General features: G+C 39.8%; 1 protein-coding gene across 1 annotated transcript in view; it reads left to right on the top strand.

Moving 5' to 3' along the window:
* The window catches only part of LOC309493638 (sialoadhesin-like), a 190,702-nt gene that overhangs the window by 61,643 nt on the left and 105,913 nt on the right, over positions 1-23,146 (top strand). The window contains exons 6-9 of the mRNA XM_082162792.1: positions 8,564-8,902; positions 9,001-9,249; positions 15,902-16,246; positions 16,345-16,593. Of these exons, the coding sequence (XP_082018918.1) occupies positions 8,564-8,902; positions 9,001-9,249; positions 15,902-16,246; positions 16,345-16,593 (1,182 nt within the window). The remainder of the gene's footprint in view (positions 1-8,563; positions 8,903-9,000; positions 9,250-15,901; positions 16,247-16,344; positions 16,594-23,146) is intronic.

The raw sequence follows: 23,146 nt of genomic DNA, 5'->3' as shown, positions 1-23,146 counted from the left end.
GTTAACTGAGCCTGTGCGATTTAGGGATTGAGAGATGAGTAATATGACATTTTGTTTTTTGTGAAACAGCAGAGATAAGTGGGACTGACAAAATATTGATAACATTAAGTTGAATCTGCAGACTAACCACTTGATAGAGGAATACTGTTTCAACAAAGTTTTAATGAAATTGATGGCATGTAGTACAAATTCTTATACTTTTGTGAAGAGTCCTGAAACAAACAGTGAAAAGAGGAGAGCAAACGTTGTAAGCAGCTGTGCTCTGAAGCTTTGACTTCAAAGAAATGTGGAGTTTGTAAAATGTTGGGGGTATCATGTTGTTTTAATATTCCTGATTACAGTGACAACATAACCAATATCATCGAGCACATGAGAAAAGCTGTGAAAGAGCCGCCTAAAGCTACTGATAGTGAGTGGGTGGGGTGGCTGATGTCTGCATGGTCAGGGTGGTTTTATAGAATAATTCAAACTGTCTTGCCAATTGTGGGTATGGGATTGCTGATTCTGTTTTGTTTACCATGCATTATGAAGTGCCTTTCCAGCTTAGTGCAGAGATTTATCAGGGCAGGGACAGTTAGCAAAGCACGTCAGTCCAAGCAGTGAAACTGACTCAGTACCCAATAACTGATGGAGAGCAATGTGATGATTATGACAGCGATGACATGTATGCAGACATGAGTTAAATGTGTTTTCTTTCCTTTTTGTTGCCTTCCTGGGACCAGGAAAGGGATTTTCTAAACTTTGATTGTTTAGGTTTTGATGTCAATGATTGACTGTTCTATTCACTGTTTTTATTATTATTATTGTTTTCATTATTTTTATTTCTTCTTCCATTGTAAGAATGATGATATGTTCAGAGGGTTAAAAGCAGTAGCCATGTTACGAGATGGCATACAAGGACAGGGTTTGGATATGAGGAGGTTTTGTATCTACTTTATCTGTGTTTTTATAGCATGTTTTGTTTTCCTACTAAATATTAATCCAACTTTTTCTTGTTTATACTGAAATGACTGAGGGTCCGACCTATAGTGTTGGGGATGCAATGACAGAGCTCGTTCGTCTAGCCCGGTTCCAGAATAAACCTTTATCTGCTTGCTGTAAAATTAAGGGCCTATCCTTGGAAAAATAGCCTGAGCTTATTTCATTTTAATCTTTTTTCAAACTAGTTTTAATTCTAATGTTTTGCCTAATAGTTTTAATTTTAATCTTTTTGCCTACTAAGTTTAAGGGTATGATCAGTGATATGAAATTCAGACATGAAGAGTATAACTGTGAATCAATTCTGATCTTGAAATGTAATGATGTAATGATGTTTGATCAAGAAATTAGAAGACAAGGATGAATTTTCCTTTAATACGTTTATCAGAGAATGATCAAGAGGAGGAATTTGTTGCGGAAAATCCAGTGTTTCTTATAATCATTCGTTTCCAAACTGTTTAATCATATGTTTCTGTGAGGTTTTCTAGCAGCTGAAGGAGGACAGGGAAGCGAGGGCCAATTTAGGTCGTAGATGAAGGCCTTTGGGTGTCTCAGGGACATAGAACAGTGTGACCTGTACCAGGGGGGTAGAAACCAGTCCGAACCAGCAGAAGATAGGGGGTATCTTTCTGGAAATTTACAAGAAACCTGTAAGGAGGAGTTCTTTTGCCAAGAAACTGCTATATAATATCTATGTTTGTTGTGTCTAGTAGGCATTCTATTTCAAAGCTGGGTGGCTGCGGCTTTTGTGAAAAGAATCCTCATTGAAATAAACCTTTTCTCTTTATTACAGTTTTGTCTCTTGAAAGTTTCTTACACCTCTGATGCTGTTTGATATTAACTTCTGAAAATTGCCATTACACCCTTTTTCCACGGTCTGCAGGACCCAACGAGAAACATTTGACAGTAGCTTCCACGCTGTCAAAGATTCTACTAGAGGTACCAGCCTCTCGAGACTGGTTTCTGGATTTTGTTGCTGTTGAGTAGCCTGTTCGACGCCCTGTAACGGCGAACCGGCAGGGAACGACCGAACAGACTGCTCTAGCACCCTCCTCGGAGGGGGCGGGCATCCCGAGGCCACTACGTTTCCGGGTGGACCTTGAGATATGTGCTCGCCGGAGACCGCTGCGCCCTGTAACACCGGAGGCGGCAGGGTTGGCAGAACGGTCCCCTGAGGGCACCGAAGAGAGACGGGCACCGTAAAATGAGGTGTTAACCGCTCTGCTTCGGGGGGGACTACCCTCATTTGTCCTGGGTCCTCGGACGTCAGGACTTTTTCCCAGCAGCCTTCTTGGCGGTAAGAACGGTCCGCAGATCCGTTCTACCCCTCGAAGACTGCTGGGTTTGAGCGCGCCCTCCGTGTCCCCGAGGTTTTTGTGGGGGAGCACGGGAGGAAACGCTCTGTTTCTGAGTGGCACGGTGCTCAGCGCTCTTTTTAGAGGAGTGAGGCTGCTCCCGCTCAGCAGCCTCATAGAAAGAACGGCGGGGGAGAAGTCTTTGGAGAGCAGCTGCTTGTTTGGCAGCTTCCTGTGATTTTGCTACTGCACTATTAACTGCATCGCCAAATAGACCAACCGTGGAGTTTACAGTCACCACCCTCTCTGTCACCACCCTCTCTGAGCATCTAAGAGAACATTTTTTTCTTTATCTTTAATGTCGCTCAGATTGAGCCACAGATGCCTCTCAGTGGCCACCAGGGCTGCCATAGACCGCCCAATTGATCTGGCGGTCTCCTTGGTGGCCCTGAGAGACAGATCTGTGGCTCTGCGTAGTTCAGCCACAGTGTCGGGACCAATACCCCCGCCCTCCTCTAAATCACCCAGCAGTTCAGCCTGATAGGCTTGCATAATAGACATCGTATGCAGACACGCTGCTGCTTGACCAGCGGCTGCATACGATTTATGAACCAGGGAAGATGTTATTTTAACTGGTTTAGATGGAAGTGTAGGAGTCTTCAGGGAAGATGCCGTTGCTGGAGAGAGATAGCTCGCAAGCGTCTCTTCCACCTTCGGCATCTCCCCATAACCATGCTCTTTATATTTATAAATGGAAGAGTAGTGGGATGTGTGTGGTGAAAATATTCTGTATGACACTGGTTTTTCCCACGATCTCGACACCTCGGTGTGGAGATCGGGGAAAAACGGAAGACTCCTGCGCTGGGGCTGCGCACGAGATGGCAGGAAGAGTTCGTCAAGCTTGCTTTTTGAGCGAACGTCCTGCCTATCCTCTGGCCACTCAATGGAAAGTCTGTCAACTGCTCTAGTAATAACATCGAGCAGTTCCTCAAACGCGTGAGACTGAGGTGGCGAATCCTCAGACTCAGCTTCAACACTCACAACATCCAACTCCTCAGAGCTGGACAATTGCAGTATTGGTGCCTCTATCAGGGGGGAAGAAACCGCAGCGCGTGCTTCCGCACCCTGATGAGAGGCACTGGATCTGTCAGATTGATGCTGAGATAAGGCAGAGCCCGTCTCAACATCCACTGACAGATCCATTTGCGAACCCCAGGTCTGAGATCGCCGCCGAGCCTCAGCCGCGGCGGGACCCGAGCCCTGGGGAACGTGGTCGGGATTGAACCGAGCCAAACGGGATCGGAGCGTACGCAATGGAAGCGCACAGCAATGCTCACAGTCACCACCCTCGAGTGCTGACTGGGCATGCTCCTCTCCCAAACAAACAACACAAAGAGTGTGTGTGTCACCTCCCGTTAAATAACGCGGGCAGGGATGGACACACACTCGATACTGCTGCTTGCTCGCCATAACTGAACCAATATATATATATATAGAGACAGACAACACCAAATAACAAGGACAGATTTCAACACAGAGCGCAACTGAAGACTCAGAAAGCTTTCGTTTTCTGTTTCGGGCCGGCTTTTATAGTTTCCTGGTACGTGACGTCACCCGCCTCTGACGTTCCGCCACACCATTGGACTGATTTTACATGTGCTTCAAGACGTCATCACGCAAAGCGTTCCCACAGCGTCATTTCTCGACGCAACGGGAGTTCCCTTGAAAGGGAATCAATAATTTTGACCCATACAATGTTTTGTTGGCTTTTGCCACAAATATACCCGTGCGACATATGACTGGTTTTGTGGTCGAGGGTCACATATAAACTCCCAGGAGAGTTCATTTACACTGGAGTTTTTGCTGTGTATTTTCATGGTCATAGAAACAGGTTAAATATGCATGTTTAAAAACATGCTCATGAGCATCTCTATAGACTGACATAAAGTTTATCCAGTTTAACTTTTGTTTTATTACTTTAGTCTAATGTTGTCTCTGATGTTGCTCTATCACTGTGTTTAAACTTTGCTTCCGGTATCAGCACTATGAAGTTTCATGTCCTCATATTAAATATAAAATGCTGACCACATAAAAACCCAATGCTGGTTTCAGCCTGTTCATTCGTCATTGGAGTGTTGGGGAAACGGGTAAGACCATCATTTACTAATCAATCTTTAGATTCAAATATATTATAGGGGAGACTGGGGCTAGTTGTCACACAGTCACTATAAGGTTTAAGGTCAAAAGTTCTAGTGTGTTTGCATGCTATGACGTTATGAAAAGTGTGACAGTAGCTGCAAACCACGTCATGCATGCGTAATGAGTCAAATGTTTTTATTTTATTTCATTTGTTGCTTTTATTATCAACTTATTGAATATAACACCCAGTCTGTATATTATTGCTTCCAGAAAAATAATGTGTGTGGGTGCTATGGGAGTGCTTTGGTCTTTCTCAGCGGTGCTAAAGCAACTGCTAGCCCCTCCCTAGAGCCGGCCATGCCCAAGTCTTTAAGCTGTGTCTCTATACAGAAAGTGACTTTTAAAAAGAAATCTACCTTTAGAAATATTCACTGGAGTAAAAGTGTGACAACTAAACCCAGTTTGTCTGTGTGAATACTGTACGTATTCACACACATTTGTACTAATTGTTCTGATTTTTGGAGATAATATGCTGTTGTTGTTTTAAATATTTTATATGATTTTTCCAGCTCAGTGAGTAAATATCCTTGTGATTAAAACTTAAAAATCTTTATGTGATGATTTGATGTGTTTCTTTTTTTTGTTTTTGTTTTTAAATATAAGCTTATTACGAAGACCAACATATGCTGTTTTTCATAGTTGGTGTCATTACTTCTTACTGTATAATCTTAACCCACAAGTTTATCTTCGTCAACAGCTTGTACGGTTGATGCTGCTCAATTTGATCTGGCCTAAAAGAGGAAGTTAAGGGCTTGTGTGTTTAAATTAACAATTTCTAAACCAGTTGCAATGAGTTTGACTAATTGTTTTAGTTTCTTAAGTTATATTTGTTTGTTTATTAGGTTATGTACTATACAAATTTCAACAGAATTAAACCATTCAATTTCACAGAAATAAGCCACTGTACATTTGTTGTAGGTGTTGCTATGGTAATGTCGGTAACGCTTTAGATTAAAGCCCGGAAAGTACTGCGTAATTAAATCGATTTTACAGTGTAACTTATAAAATTATAGTGTGCCTATAAAGTATTTACATGTATGCATAAGGGAATAAAATGTAAAGTTTGGGGAATAAAAGGGTAACAACCAGGAGAATAATAAATAAATAAAGTATTTTTACTGTAAGTATTATAGAACTATTCTACTATTATGATACAACAATCTTACATTTGGGAGCAATTTAGCGAGAAGGTACCTTTTTGTAATAATGGTGTACCTATATATATATATATATATATATATATATATATATATATATATATATATATACTGTATAGGCTTTTTAAAAATAACAGGGTACATATCTATGCATTTATACTGTAATCTTTTTAACAAAAGTGCACCGAAAACTAAAACAATTGCATCTTTTGCTTAAATATTGGGGAAAGATCTTGTTCCATGTAGTTACAGGGCAAGTACAATAAAAATACATACACAATCTAATATCACTGATTTGGAAACCTTTATTTGAAAAACAACTTAATTCAAAACACATTTACAACACTTCTTTTTTGTTTAAAACTGCTTTTTTTTTTTTATCAACAATTCATTTCAAATGCTTAAGTCTTGACTGAAAGTAGGACGTTTTGTCCCCCCTTTTTTCCTCTTGCTTGGCTTCTTCCTTGTGTTCCTCTTTTCTCTCTTTTTTTCACTGATGAATCTGAAGAAGAAATCATGTATCTTGCTATTCTGTATTCTGTATTAAAAGAAAATACAGTACACCCAGAAATACATCCTCACCATTTACTCCTCTTTTACCCTCATGCCATCCAAGATGTATATGAATTTCCTTCCTCAGATTAACACAAATGAAGGTTTTTAGAAAAATAAAAAATACATCTCTGGGAATACATATATACACTGTTAGACCTTACCAGGTTTTTTTTTACAGTAAAATACTGGCAACACGTTTGCCAGTAATTAACTGTTAATTGCACAGTTCTTTACTGTAATCTACAGTATGTTACTGTAAAAAAAAAAAAAAAAAAAAAAAAAAAACCCACTAAATTAAAACTCGAGTTTACTAATTTCACTTGCAGAAGTTGTTATTGAGATGTTTAATTGAAAATGTTTGGTTTGAAGTTACCATTATAGAGATCAGTGTTGTGGACTCTTGACTTTTTAACATTAGTTTCTCTCTTGCTGTTTGAACTGTGTTTTTGCAGGTCACACTTGAATCTCATCAATAATGGCTTTTTTTCTTTCTTTTTTTTTATGCAGCAGTGCATGCTGGGAGTTGTATACTATCCTGGAACCCAGCATGCATTGTGACATGAAACTTTTGATTGTCACCATTGTTGAGATTCATGTGCTGATTGTTGATGTCTGTGTTTGTCTGAGTCAAGCAGGAGTTCACTTTTTTTTTTTTTATGCACTAGATTAACAGATATACAATAAATATGAAATACCCATAAATTCAAAGCTTATGTACCGGATGTGATCAGAGAATCAGACATGTCCAGGATGATCACTGCATAATCTCAACAGCCTAAAACACCTGATCACCTGTTTTCTACGGTATATTACTGTTTTAATGAAAAATGGTATGATATTGTAAGTATTTGGCCTTTTTATACAGCAAGGGTTAACAGTGTAATGCAAGCTCATGTGTTCCTAAAAGTTCAGCATCAAACAGCACATACTGATATAACTGTAGTAATCCATACGACCCCAATGGATGGATCAATGTCTTCTGAAGTGAAACAATAGGTGTTTGTAAGAAAAATTACAATATTTTATACTTCTTAAACTGTAGACTATCGCCTCAGACCAATACTAAGTTATTTTTTTCAAAAAAAGTTTCCAAATCAGTGATATTAGATTGTATATTTTTATTGTACTTACCCTGTAACTACATGGAACAAGAGTATATTTCCCAGTGTTAAAAAAAAAAGCAATAGTTTTAGCTTTACTTGCCTTGAAACTTGTAAGCCAAAAAAAAAAACAAAAAAAAAACTTCTTTTTTTTTAAACTACAACAACAACAACAACAACAACTGTATAAGTTGTTAAATATTTAACAATGAATATTACATATAACAACAACTGTATAAATGTATAGATATGTACCCTGTCTTTTTTTAAAAGCCTATACAGTATGTATTGGTACATCATTATTACAAAAAGGTATGTTCTCGCTAAATTGCTCCCAAATGTAAGATTGTTGTATCATAATAGTAGAATAAGTACCCCTTAGTTATATAATACTTATAAGTATTATATAACTAAGGGGTACTTATTCTACTATTATACAACAATCATACATGGACTGACATTACGGTAACGCTTTAGATTACAGCCCGGAAAGTACTGCATAATTAAGACGAATTTACAGCACAACTTTCGGTAATTATAGTGTACCTACAAAGTACTTGCATGTAAGTATATGGGGAACAATATGTAAAGTTTGGGGAATAAAGGGGTAACAACTAGGAGAATAAAAAAAATATTTATTTAGGGCAACACATGCCCTAATAATACTTTTGAATGCTTTTGCATAATTATTTGTTAAAGTTATTACTTGTAATCTCGTAAGTTTCCCATGTAAATTATGCTATTGCTACGGTGGTGCAAGGAACCATTGCTTACACATTTGAGCACTGTAACTAATTACAGAAGCGCCTTCAGATTCTGGAATCAAGCCTGATTATATTGTTGATCTTGCAGTGATGTCCGTCAGAATGGCTCCTCCTCTTCCTCTGATACTTCTGCTCATGTTTCTCGCATTTCACGGTGAGCTACGAGTTCATTTTAACTTTTGTCAATCAACCTTTTGAACCCCCTTTCACATTTTTTGTATGAATCAAAAATATAATATTAAGCAAATTTTAGTCTTTAGTTTAGTAAAAAATTAAAGTTCAGCTAAATGTTTCATTGTTTCCCCCAAACTAAAACGTACCAAGAAAAAAAAAAAAAAAATGTGCATGTTTTGTACTGTACATCACTAACTATTATTTCAGTTGTGTTGCAATGTAAACAGTTCATGTGTTCCAGGGAAAAAATAACAGCGTAAAGATTTGGAACAACATGAGGGTAATTGTAAAAAAAAAAAAAAATGTGTGTGTGTAAACTATCCCTATAATCTGTGTTTCAGGGGTTTCTAGTGATGATTGGAGTGTGAGTTACAGTCCTTCACACATCTGTGCACTAAAGGACTCAACAGTGATAATGAGATGCACTTATAAATACCCTACTGGACATCAGATCATGCAAGTGTTCTGGGCTAAATTGTTAATACATGGTGAAGAGCCTCCAGATCTGTCTAATGACCCTGAATACAGTCAGAGGCTTCAGTATCTGGGAGATAAACAGCAGAACTGCACCGTCAGACTGAGTCATGTGACACTGAAGGATGAAGACATGTACTATTTCAGATTCATCACTGATAAAGACAAATGGATTGGTAAACCAGGAGTGACTCTTACTGTCACAGGTGAGTTTGATGAGGTTTATCTTTTCTTCTGTGTATTATGTTGAATAATAATCAGTGTATGACAGCAGCACTAGATATAATGTGTGTGTTGTGTTCAGATCTTCAGGTGGAGTCTCCTGAGAGAGTGACAGAGGGAGATTCAGTCACTCTGAGATGTAAAAGCAGCTGCGCTCTGACTGACAGAGCAACATTCATCTGGTACAGAAACTCACAGCCATTAACTGAGAGAAGAGACAGAAACAATGAACTCCTGCTGCAGTCAGTCAGAAGAGAGGATTCAGGCAGATATAGCTGTGCTGTAGACGGACACACTCACATCTCTCCTGCTGTTCAGCTCAATGTCATGTGTGAGTATGTGTTTTATGTACTTCAGTGTTTTATTTAACGACGTATTTTCTTTGACGATTCACCCGTTACTGGTCATAAGTTTTAAATGTAAGAACTGATTTTCCTGCTAAAACAAAAGCTGAGATAAAATTCACCGTACAATAAAGCAATAACGGAATAAAACGCACCCTGGACAGAAGATGCAAAGAAATAGCACAGGACATTGTCTTGTCCAAACTTTTCTTCTTCCTTATCTCTGCATCCCACTCTCCCTCCTCCCTTCCTCTCCTCCTGAGTCAAGTCACCAAAAGTTCACTAAGAATGTCTATATATCACATAATGATGTATCTTGTGAATCTATTGTTTTTCCTTTTCATGTTTGGTATCATTTTAAATGTCTCAGTTTAAATGTCTAAATGTCCGAAACCAGGCGTTACCCCCTGGGGTATATGAATTGACCCAAAACAACTCTAAAAAATATTTGTATAACCCTTTTGTTCTGGTCTGGGTATTTAAGAGGAAGTGGCAGAGCAGACTTTGGGAACCTGTAACCAGGAACAACCCCCATGCAGTGCTGTGTCAGTGTTTTCTCAAGTCTTACACTTGGAACACACTCACACACCCCTGTGTCAGTGGCGTATCCAGGACATTTTTACTGGGGTGGCCAAGATGGGACACAAAACTAGAGTGGGGTGGCCATATATACTATAAAGTAATGTTATGTAAACCTTTAAACTCTTATATGTAAGGTGGGAGGAGTTGGATCTAGATTAGAGGAAATAGAGGATTTTAATAATAGTAACAAAGTGCAAACTTTATTTTTAAATAATGGTACTATTTCATAAAATGTAAGATAGTCACAGGCCTATTTAGGAAATGTGTTTACTATAGTCTGTTATTAATTGCCATAGTGGGGGATATTATTTACTCAATTAACTTGGCCATTAACTTGTCCGAAAATGCATTTGTGTTTATCTGCAAAAAGGTTTACATACACTAGATTGCAGCCTAGGCTACTGTTAATGTAAATATAATGTTAGTGGTTTGTTTTTAAAGTCTACATTAGAGACCTGCGCGGGACGGATTTCTCACTTAATAATTCCTAAAAAGCTGACATCTCAGTTCATCGCCATCTCACAAATCTGTTATTATCAATGAAACTGGCAGCATAATTAATCTTTCATATTATCTACACTTTGTTTGATATAATAGATGATTTGCCAGTATGCAGAATTCAGCACTGAACAAAAAGTCCATTTTGAGCGGTGAGGGGATTCTATCTTAAATGCATCTGATTGGCCATTGCGTTCAAGAAATCAACACATATGTCTGTGATTGGTTACATTGTTCAACGCTGCAAACATGTTATAAATAGAGACTCTGGCCTGTAAATAGTTTCTATTTTGTTTTAGTTGTTCTTGTTGCTTTTGTGCAACAGATGAATGACAATTTATTCGTTTTTATTTGTTCAATTTATAGATCATTCTATTTTGCGGGAGTCCCGACTCCCGCGAATCGACACACGAGTGCATTACCGCCCGCGCCCGCACTCGGCCATCAGATCTATATTCCCGTGCCGCACTCTGTTGCGTTGGGTCCCGACCATACCTCTCAATCGACTGATTCCAGCGTTTTTATCGTTGTTGTATTGTTGCAACTGTGTGACGTCCTCTTGTTTCACGGACCAGCAGCAGCAGGTGCACCGTGCAGCGCGCGTGCTCTTATCTCATGGGTCATCTGACCTGCATTGCCAAACGTCCGCTGAGCAGAAATCAGCTCTCACAGTCTCAGTACGACCGTTCCTGTGTTAGTTAAAAATGTGAAACTGGCCCTAAATCAGTTGATCAGCTGTCATCACTGATTGACAACATTTCTCGTTTCTTGTGTTGACGAACTTGACCTACCTATCAGATCTGGGGTGGCCGCAGGGGTGGCCAATGAGCTTTCAGGGGTGGCACCGGCCACCCCAGGCCACCCCCTAGAATCGCCATTGCCCTGTGTGTCTCTGTCAGGAATGCATTGCTTACTTTTAGAGTCATCTTTGAGTAATTGATGTCATGTATTATTTCTGAATTGGCTTTTAATCACTTGTGTAATTAGCATGATACATTTTTACCTGACAAATAAATGTTACATCTTGATTTATTCTGAAGTATTCTGAAATCATTATTCGTAGTAGATTAATGTGTAGTCTGGTGTTCCCGCAAATCTCTGTCCAGGATAGATCAAACCGAAGGCACTAATGAATGGAGCATGGGGCACATCATTAAAGAGACCTTCCGATTTCTGACTATCACTGACTTAGCACGTTGCATCTTGTGACTATTACAAAAAATTACACCTTTAGGGAAGCATGGGCGACTGCTTAAGGGTAAAATAGTTTACACTGCATCCTCTGACTATTTCAGAACTGGCTACGTTTGTGATCGTGAGCGCACATTCGTGACATGACGTCTCAAAGCGACACAGGGTCCTTAATGAATGAATAATTGAAAATATGGGATACCCAGAATAATCAAAGATCAAAATTAATTCATTATAAATATTTATGATTATTTTCTAATAAGAAACACAATCTAAATTTGATTATCATTTGAAATTGAAGTCAGATTAAGTGTACAGCTAAAGTAATATTGAAACTAAATTCCAATAAATTAAGTGAACTTCACTGGAGCGCTGGAAAGACATACACGCATTATACCTTCGCCCAGACCGTTGGACTCCGTCTTTTGGCCAATGGGTGGTCTTGACATAAATAATTACGATTTTTAAAAATGTTTTTGAAAGAAGTATCTTATGCTCACAAGGCTGCATTTATTTGATCAAAACAATAAATAACATAGTGACATTTTTAATATAGTAGCAATTTGTCACGATACCACACACAGGAAACAGGGGTAGATCCAATAGCAGTTTAATGGGTAATCCGTAAATCATAAAACCAGTCCAGGCAGGGGTCAAAATCCATATAAGCAAACCATAAACGAGAAACAAAACAAGAACAGGCAAGAAAACAGACCTCCAAAGTGGTGTGACGAATAACAAGGACTTGTTAGGAATAACGTGACAAACACTGATCCAACAGGGTATATATATACACAGAAACTAACAAGGGAACAGGAAACAGCTGAGTGCAATGAACAGTGATGAGTCCAGACAAGGATTGTGGGAAATGCAGTTCATGATGTAGTGGTGACAGTATGGGGAAGAGATCTCTAGTGGACACCCAGAATACACAAACCAGACACTGTGACATAACCCCCCCTCTATGGAGCGGCTACCAGACGCTCCAAGACACACACACACACAAAAAAAAAACAATAGTCCAGGAGGTAGGTGGAACGGTGGAGGATCAGGGGGAGGGATGGGGGGGCAGGTCCATGGAGGGGAACAGGAACAGGGGGTGATGGCTTAGCTGGCGGCCAGGGCGAAGCAGACAGTCCATCGGGCGGCCAGGGCGAAGCAGACAGTCCATTGGGTGGCCAGGGCGAAGCAGACAGTCCATTGGGTGGCCAGGGCGAAGCAGACAGTCCATTGGGTGGCCAGGGCGAAGCAGACAGTCCATTGGGTGGCCAGGGCGAAGCAGACAGTCCATTGGGTGGCCAGGGCAAAGCAGACAGTCCATTGGGTGGCCAGGGCGAAGCAGACAGTCCATAGGGTGGCCAGGGCGAAGCAGACGACCCATTGGGCGGCCATGGCGGAGACGACCCCTCGGGCCACAGCGAAGGCTCAGGAACAGGAACAGACACCGGCTCAAGGGTCTCATTTATAAAACTGTGCGTAGGATCCTTACTAAAAGTGTACGTGCGCCCGAAAGCCAAAAATGGAGTACGCAAACAAAAATGTAGACTTATAAAACCGTGCGCACGCACACCTGCATTCAATTTTCCATTTATAAATCACAGTCTACCTGATAATTTGCGCACGTGAAAAAAATCGACATCCCGCCCTTTACCCGCCCCCTTTCAACCATATATAGCCCATGCAAATCATCGGGAAACAGCTGAGTGCAATAAACAGTGATGAGTCCAGACAAGGATTGTGGGAAATGCAGTTCATGATGTAGTGGTGACAGTATGGGGAAGAGACCTCTAGTGGACACCCGGGATACACAAACCAGACACTGTGACACAATTTGAGCACTGTTGAATGGATTCTTAAACACCTCTGATTGGCCATTGTGTTTAGGTGCTCTGATTGGCTACAATGATCAACGCTTCAAAAACATGTTGTCTTCACCGAGCGCTTACACAGATACACACAGGAATGTTTGAAAGCATGTGTCTATCAGCGCATCTGTCTATCAGGGGATCCGTCTATCAATGGATATATTAGGGATCTGCTGATAGATGCCTGCTTTTAAACGCTCCTGTGTGTATCTAAGCGCTGTGTAAGATGTCTATTTACAAAATGTTTTTGAAGTGTTGATTATTGTAGCCAATCAGAGACATATGTTGAGCGTGTGAATGCAATGGCCAATCAGAGGTGTTTAAGAATCCGTTCAACAGCGCTCAAAATGCTAGAGGGAAATGCTGGTTTCGTCACATTTTTTGAATTTCAGTAACGACTTGGTACCGAAGTCGATACTTTTGGCAACACTAGCGGCTCTGATGTCAGGACTAGTAAACGAAGACTGCTATGTTCACTCTTACATCCAACAACAAAACACCCCAATCGCTTACGAGACATCCCTTATGAAAAATACATTTATTCAAGTGTGCTATTAGTATACTTCTTTTAAACTTAAAATAAGAAAGTATACTTTCAGTCTTCTTTTCATATACTTCTCAGAAATATACTTTATGTATTTCTCAGAAATATACTTAAAATTGCACTTAAGTATACTTGACATACTGACAGAAAGGTCTAAGTATATTTGGCCTATGTACCTATCTTTTGATTGAGATATACTTAAAAGTATAATTAAGTATTCTAAGTATAAGTGGCTTGTAGTTGTGTTTTGAAAATATTGATTTATAAAGAAAACAGATATGCTCCTAATTCTGAGTATCTGAGTAGGCTAGTCCACTGGAAGTGTACTTATGAATTTACTTCAAATCTCTTTACTTTTTCCCAGCCACTGACTGAAATTTCAGGCTATCAGTTTTTTCACTGTTATACGGTAGGGGGCGCTATTACGCATCTTCTGAAAGAGTACATAATCTCTGTATCAAAACACAGGAGAAGAAGATGCTGAAACAAGTGATACCCTGCGTCTCAATGTCCATGCTGTATATCCTTAACAGTATGTGATATAAAAATAAGTATGTCCCAAAGCATAGTATGTTGAAAAGAGTATGCCAGAAGTCCCTGTATGGTCTTCTATTTCTGATGGATTTTCGAAGTGTGGATGCGTGCTCATTATAACAGCTAATATTGCCCACAATCCATAGCGCTTTGGAGGAGGATCCAGTTCAGAACTACAAACTTCATTTTAACTTTTGTCAATCATCCTTTTGAACCCCCTTTCACATTTTTTGTATGAATCAAAAATATAATATTAAGCAAATTTTAGTCTTTAGTAAAAACTAAAGTTCAGCTAAATGTTTCATTGTTTTCCCCAAACTAAAACGTACCAAGATAAAAAAAATCAATGTACAAATTATGTACTGTACATCATCGGTTCCCAACAGGGGCGTTCCCACAAGGGGGCCTCAGCGAGCTCTGTGGGGGGTCGCGTCATATTTTGAAAAGTTTTGAGCAATTTGCATTAAATAAAAGTCCTTAACTTTTTTCTGTTCAAAATTTATATAATGAGCGAGTTCATCATGAATCCATCTTCCAAACCGTGTTTTTGTCTTATCCTGAATCACTATGGTACACCTATAATAAGTGATTACATTGGGACTATTTTACACTGGTTCGGATCGCTGCCGCTGCGGAGTAGACCAGTACCTGCGTGACTCGTCATAGACGCACACAGAGAGAGAAGTAGTTCCGGCTACAATGTTCTTCCGAAAGACGCATTATTCTGTTAATAAACGCATGTTTGTTATCGCTCGCTATAGCGCCAAAAGCCTAAAAAATAAAGCCTCACATTGATAAAGCCTCACAAATAACATGCAAGTATTGAGGCCCCAGACAGAAGTAATTTAGTAATAGCCTATATTCATTCTTTTTTTACCTACACAAAAGTGTGAATATTGATATTTTTGTTATTGCATTTAAAAAATAGGGCAAATTTATAGGCTACTCCTAGGCTTACGTTTTCAAATTACAAAGGGCCTACTAATGTTTTTGTTATTGTATTTTCAATATTATAGGCTATTATTTGTGCATAAACATATATGTTTATAGTAAACATACCGTTTGTTTGAAAACAACATATTTTGTCATCCTTGCTGCAAGCTTACAAGAGCGAAAATATCATTAAATGTGAAGGGGGGCCCTAAAATATTTTCTTGGGAAAAAGGGGGTCTCAGACAAAAAAAGGTTGGGAACCACTGCTGTACATCACTAACTATTATTTCAATTGCGTTGCAATGTAAACATTTCATGTGTTCCAGGGAAAAAAATAACAGCGTAAAGATTTGGAACAACATGAGGGTAATTGTAAAATATTGATTTGTGTGTGTGTGTGTGTGTGTGTGTGTGTGTGTGTGTGTGTGTGTGTGTGTGTGTGTGTGTGTGTGTGTGTGTGTGTGTAAACTACCCCAATAATCTGTGTTTCAGGGGTTTCTAGTGATGATTGGGGTGTGAGTTACAGTCCTTCACACATCTGTGCACTAAAGGACTCAACAGTGATAATGAGATGCACTTATACATACCCTACTGGATATCAGATCATGAAAGCGTTCTGGGCTAAATTGTTAATACATGGTGAAGAGCCTCCAGATCTGTCTGAGGACCCTGAATACAGTCAGAGGCTTCAGTATCTGGGAGATAAACAGCAGAACTGCACCGTCAGACTGAGTCATGTGACACTGAAGGATTCACACATGTACTATTTCAGATTCATCACTGATAAACCTGATGGAAAATGGATTGGTAAACCTGGAGTGACTCTTAATGTCACAGGTGACTTTGATGAGGTTTATCTCTTCTTCTGTGCATTATGTTGAATAATAATCAGTGTATGACAGCAGCACTAGATATAATGTGTGTGTTGTGTTCAGATCTTCAGGTGGAGTCTCCTGAGAGAGTGACAGAGGGAGATTCAGTCAATCTGAGATGTAAAAGCAGCTGCGCTCTGACTGACAGAGCAACATTCATCTGGTACAGAAACTCACAGCCATTAACTGAGAGAAGAGACAGAAACAATGAACTCCTGCTGCAGTCAGTCAGAAGAGAGGATTCAGGCAGATATAGCTGTGCTGTAGACGGACACACTCACATCTCTCCTGCTGTTCAGCTCAATGTCATGTGTGAGTATGTGTTTTATGTACTTCAGTGTTTTATTTAATGACGTATTTTCTTTGACGATTCAAAGTTTTAAATGTAAGAACTGATGTTCCTGCTAAAACAAAAGCTGAGATAAAATTCTCCCTACAATAAAGCAATAAAACACCCTGGTCAGAAGATCGCAAAGAAAGAGCACAGGACATTGTCTTGTCCAAACTTTTCTCCTTCCTTATGTCTGCATCTCCCTCTCCCTCCACCCTTCCTCTCCTCCTGAGTCAAGTCACCAAAAGTTCACTAAGAATGTTCAGATGCAAAAGCCTCTAAATGCCATCTGAAATGTTCTTCTAAAATGATAATTTTTATCAAGCTCGTATATTTAGGTTCAGTAATTTCACTTTAATGACAATTAATAGGTAATTTTCATTGCCATTAAAGTGAAATAACTGAACATAAACATACAAGCTTGATAAAAATGATCATTTTAGAAGAAAATTTCAGGTGGCACTTAGAGGCTTTTGCATCTGAAGTCTTCATATATCACATATGATGTATCTTGTGAATCTATTGTTTTTCCTTTTCATGTTTGGTATCATTTTAAATGTCTCAGTGCGATGAGTAAAATGGTCTTAATTTCATTGCAGTCATTGGTATTATGAGAAAGACTGAGAACTCAGGAGAATCCTTTTCTCCTCTCTGGGAGATGTCTCTTCAAGATATCTGATAATTCTCCCCTCTCCCCCGAAACCAGGCGTTACCCCCTGGGGTATATGAATTGACCCAAAACAACTCTAAAAGATATTGGTATAACCCTTTTGTTCTGGTCTGGGTATTTAAGAGGAAGTGGCAGAGCAGACTTTGGGAACCTGTAACCAGGAACAACCCCCATGCAGTGCTGTGTCAGTGTTTTCTCAAGTCTTACACTTGGAACACACTCTCACACCCCTGTGTGTCTCTGTCAGGAATGCATTGCTTACTTTTAGAGTCATCTTTGAGTAATTGATGTCATGTATTATTTCTGAATTGGCTTTTAATCACTTGTGTAATTAGCATGATACATTTTTACCTGACAAATAAATGTTACATCTTGATGTATTCTGAAGTATTCTGAAATCATTATTCATAGTAGATTAATGTGTAGTCTGGTGTTCCCGCAAATCTCTGTCCAGGATAGATCAAACCGAAGGCACTAATGAATGGAGCATGGGCAGAGATGGCAAAAGTACTCACTTCCCGTACTCAAGTAGAAGTACAGATACTTGTGTTAAAAAATACTCTGGTAAAAGTAGAAGTACTGATTTAACTTCTTTACTCAAGTAAAAGTACAAAGTACAGGCTTGGAAATTTACTTGAAGTATAAAAGTAAAAGTAGCCTTGCGAATGACAACCATTTTTTATGCAAAGCTACATGTTACTAGAGTGCAAGCTGAGGAACTTAAGTGGATTTGGAAAAAAGGTTCTTTATATGCCATTGCCTACATTTTAAATGGATGTCTGCCAATAGGCCTAAACCATTACATAGCCTATATGATTATTGTGACAGATTGGGACTCCAGGTTAATAAGATTCTGACTGAGTAGCAAGATATAAATTCAATTGTGATTCTGTGAAAATTCACAGATCCAGTTTCTCTTTTTTTAATCTTCCCCTTAACATTTAAAGGAATCTACATGTAATGATTTGCCGCGAATGAATGCCACCGAATCTGTCGAGTCGTCTTGTAGTGGTGCGTTAAGTGCAACGTATATTCCCATCCAATTGACCGTTCGCAAAGACCCGCCCCCTTTAGTTACCGTTGCTATGACCGGCAAGCGACGCCGCTCTCACGCCACACCAAGTTCTCACGCAGTGAAACACACATCGCGGAGCAGAGAGGACACTGACAACACACTGACAGACAGGACAGACCAGGTTATTTTTTTATATGAAACAAAGTCTCACTTTTCAAATTTAGTCATTTTTTAAAGACATTTAAACAATAAATACAGTTTTGTGTCTGACAGATCGATCAGTTAAAGCTGCTCGTTAACCGATCATCTCTTCCTTCTAGTTAATTTATAGCATCAAATAAACATGAATGAACATAAGAAGGAATGTTGTTTTAACCGCGGAAAGACGTCGGTACACTTAATTTTTCAAGTTTAAATCCTCCAATGTTAATCTACTACTCTCCTGACTGCTTTGTCGGACAAAATGGCAGATGGCGGATTATGATTGGTCAGATTGCCTGTCATTCAAACTCCCTGCGAAGGGTTGATGACGCGAAAAATAATAACGGTAACTCCACTGAAATTATTTGAAACTAAGGTAACGAGCCAATTTTGTAAAATGTAAGGAGTAGAAAGTACTGATATTCGACTTAAAAATGTAAGGAGTAAAAGTAAAAAGTCGGAACAAAAATAAATAGTAAAGTAAGTAAAAATATCTGAAAAATCTACTTGAGTACAGTAACGAAGTATTTGTACTTTGTTACTTCCCATCTCTGAGCATGGGGCACATCATTAAAGAGACCTTCCGATTTCTGACTATCACTGACTAAGCACATTGCATTTTGCGACTATTACAAAAAATTATACTGCGTCAGCACTGATCCACAATTTTACTAAAGTTACTCACTTTCGGACATGCCTGAGTCCTGACAGTCCCTTCGACTCGAAATAAACCAATATCCCGGAGTATATTTTACTCCAGTAAATCCAACAGTTCACTGAGCTGAGACATGTTGTGCTGAGAGAAGTGATGAGCACGAGCAGCTGATACTGCGCACGCGCGCACTACCGTACGTACAGGTACAGCGGTTCTCGGATCACCAGTACAGAACCGAGAACTGTTTATTTCGGACATGTTCGACATACTGAGAACCTGATGAGCTGTTGAGCTGAGCATGCGTGCAATTTTTTCAGAGAGACGAAATGCATGTTTCTTAAGTATTTTGTTGAACATCAATAAGTGTAACAAAATAAAACATGTTGGAAACATGTTTATCACATACTGTCTTTTCACTGTATTATTTTAAAGATTGGAAACACAATGAATCAATTGTAAAACTAAACATTTATTATTATACTAAGAAATTAAATGAGCTGTTCCTGAAAATAATGTTTAAGTAAGTTGATATACATTTTTGACGTAAACTCTTGCCAAGGTCTTAAGGGTGCAAAGTAAATGTTTATAATGTTTTAATCAAAACTTAACGTATTTAACATACTGGAGACATGCATCGACTTTTTAGTTTTGTTGACTGTAGGCTATAGTAAGGTTTCAGCAGTTCTCAGCTCAGACTGAGAAAACAAAAAAATGCGCTACACAACATTCCCAACTCTCATTGGTCGGCTCTTCCAAACAAAAATTATTATTTTTATTTTTTTCCAAAACACAAAAATAACTAATAAAATGAAAATAAAATAAATATTCTGCTCATTCATGTGTTAATGCTTTTTATTTTATTTTTGTAACCTGGGTTACACCTTGGTTTCGAAGTCGATACTTTTGACAACACTAGCGGCTCTGATGTCAGGACTAGTAAAAGTCAAGTATATGTTCGTCAAGTATATAACGTCAAGTATATAAATATAAGGCTATGCTCACTATTACATCCAACAACAAAACACCCCAATCGCTTACGAGACATCCCTTAAGAAAAGTACATTTATTCAAGTGTGCTATTAGTGTACTTCTTTTAAACTTAAAATAAGAAAGTATACTTTCAGTCTACTTTTTGCACACTTCTCAGAAATATACTTTATTTATTTCTCAGAAATATTTAAAATTGCACTTAAGTATACTTGACATACTGACAGAAAGGTCTAAGTATATTTGGCCTACTTCCCAGCTAACAGACTTTTGTTATAAGAACGTTCTCCAAATATTCAGTGTTGGTTCTGGGAACGTGAAAAATGTCCAGTTTTCCTGACGTTAGAGGAACGTGTTTTAAAAGGTATAATGTTCCTCAAACATTCTTTCAACTTAATTTTGATAAAAAAAAAAAAACATTATAGGAACGTTGATTTCTAACATTCCAAGAACATAAAAATGTCCAGTTTCCTTAATGTTACTAGAATGTTATTTAAAGGTTAGTGTGATGTTCCTGAAAAATAGAAAAATAGAAACAGAAACTACAACTTTCTTCAGAAACAGCCTTAGATGAACTGAAGATAAAAGTTAACTTTCTCAAGATCTGATTAAACAACTCCACAGACAGCATTACCAGCTTCACTTATAACTAACCAGACTGACTTTATTTCTGTCACACGTCTACAGAAGTTCTTATTGAGAATTAACAGAGGTTTAGATGTTGATGTCTTATTGAAAATGTTTCGTTTGAGGTCACCATCATGGAGATCAGTGTTTGCCTTAGTTGGGCTCTTGATCCTTGATTTTGTATAAGTTGGTGCTTTATCAGCAATTGCAGGTGTTTATGGAGAACAACATGTCTGTTTTAATAACAGACAAAGGACTATATAAAACAATTGCTTTCACAGTAGTTTTGCTCACTTTTGGAACTTGAAAGTAATTAGAAAAGAAGGTAATGAACTCAATTGATGTCATAAAAATAATTTGTAATTGAAGAAATTTGTGTAAGATTCTTCAAATATATATAAAAGTTTAAAACGACACATTTAGACATCAGCACTTGTCATACAAACCTTAACAATGGTGACAATCAAAAAATAATTCAGCTGCATAATTAATTCATGCTGCAATGCATGCTGGGAGCCATGAATGTGTTTTGTATGCTGGCATGAAGAATGTCTCCATTGTTGTGTTTCATATACCGAATGTTGATGTCTATGAATGTATAAATGACTCAAAACCAGTTTTAAACAGAACCTTAACAAATTCAGTGTTATATATATATAACGTGTTAGGTGTCGCCCAGCCCGCAGCTCTACAGATATCTGTTAGCGAGGAGCCACGTGCCAGCGCCCAGGAGGATGGGCGTTTAACCGTCTCGCCCCCCTAAGGAACCTGACGACCAGGTCGTGCCTTCCTACTGTTTTGCCATCTATGTGGTCGTGATATGCTGAAATAGCGGCAGCATGTACTTTGAGGGTGGAGGGAGACAGCCTGTGCTCCAACCCTTGCTGCAAGAAGGAAAGCACGGACCCTATCAAACATCTTCGGGGGTCCTCTCGGCTAGAAGAACACCACTCGACGAACAGGTTCCACTTCAAGGCGTACGCACGTCTCGTGGATGGCACCCGTGCAGAAGTGATGGTGTTAAGTACCTCTGGGGGTAAGTCACCTAGAACCTCAAGGCAGTTGATGTGCCAATGCAGTTGGGGGCCCGTCCACACCCCTGAGACCGCATGCCCATTGAGCATGGCACCCCAGCCGGTGGCAGAGGCATCTGTGAACACCACAGCATGCCTGGACAGCTGTTCCAAGGGCACTCCTGCCCGCAGAAACGAGGGGTCTGACCACAGGCTGAAGGTATGGCGGCACGCCGGTGTGATTGTCACACGGTGAGTGCCGTGATGCCACATCACCCATCTCAGGACTCAGCTGTAAAGGCAGTGCTGAAGCAGTCTCATATGGAGCAGCCTGAGCAGAGTTACCGCTGCTGGCACTGCCTTATGCCCCAGGAGTCTCTGAAAGAATTTCAGTGGGACCGCCGTCCTGCCTTTGAACGTGTTCAAGCAGCTCAGCACCGACTGAGAGAGGGGACAGTCGGGGACTGTCTGGGGACTGTCTGTGCAACCGAATCCAACTCCATACCGAGAAAAGAGATCCTCTGTACAGGGGAGAGTTTGCTCTTTTCCCAGTTGACATGAACTGCGGAGACCTGCTGGGCCAGTCCTCGACAGTGTCGCCGAAAAGGCCACCTTGTAAGATGGGAGCATCGAGAAAGCGTACTTTGACGACCTCTCGCACCTCAGAAAGGACAGCCAGGGGTGCTTTTGGACCACCAAGGTGGACATCGTCTGACCGAGGGCCTGCGCTGTGACTTGATCGACAAGCGCAGCTCAAATCCGGCTCAGAACTATCCTCGTACAATAAGAGTGCCTTGGCCTCGCATGCAGGGCAGAGGTGGCCTGGCGGAGGTAGCCTGCCAGAGGCACAGCCACCCCACCGTCAAGAGTAGTGAGAGAGGTGAAAACAGAATTTGGCACTTTTGGTGTTCCATATTTTGGCACCAATATAACTCCATACTGCTAAGTTTTAAATGCACATCCAAGAAAGACCTGGGAAAGGATGGCTGTCAGGTCTGAATCTGATTCAGCATAAGCACACACACACTATTACAGTGGGAACTCAGCATCATCCTTATTTCCAGAGCGAAATAGCCCCTCTCTCCGATGCAGCAATCGACATCTGCCCTCAGCTGGAGCCCTGAATGAAACGCTAGGTTCCTCCTTTTTTTTTTTAAGGACCAGCAATCCCATCCAGAAGCTGCTCAAGACACTACAACGGAGAATAGACAAAGAGACCGCGCACCTAGAGCGCAGAGCGAGCACTGGGTTGCCGTGACAACCCGCGCTGCAGCCCGGCAACTCGACGGCACACGACAAGCTGAGGAGCGAGAGACCCGTCTGGTTTTGTCCGGCGGAAGCTCTCGCAGATCTCCACGGTCTCCTA

This window comes from Leuciscus leuciscus, assembly GCF_965113295.1.
Source record: "Leuciscus leuciscus genome assembly, chromosome: 3".
In the NCBI taxonomy this organism is placed as follows: Eukaryota; Metazoa; Chordata; class Actinopteri; order Cypriniformes; family Leuciscidae; genus Leuciscus; species Leuciscus leuciscus.
This window is presented reverse-complemented; position numbering and strand designations above follow the sequence as displayed.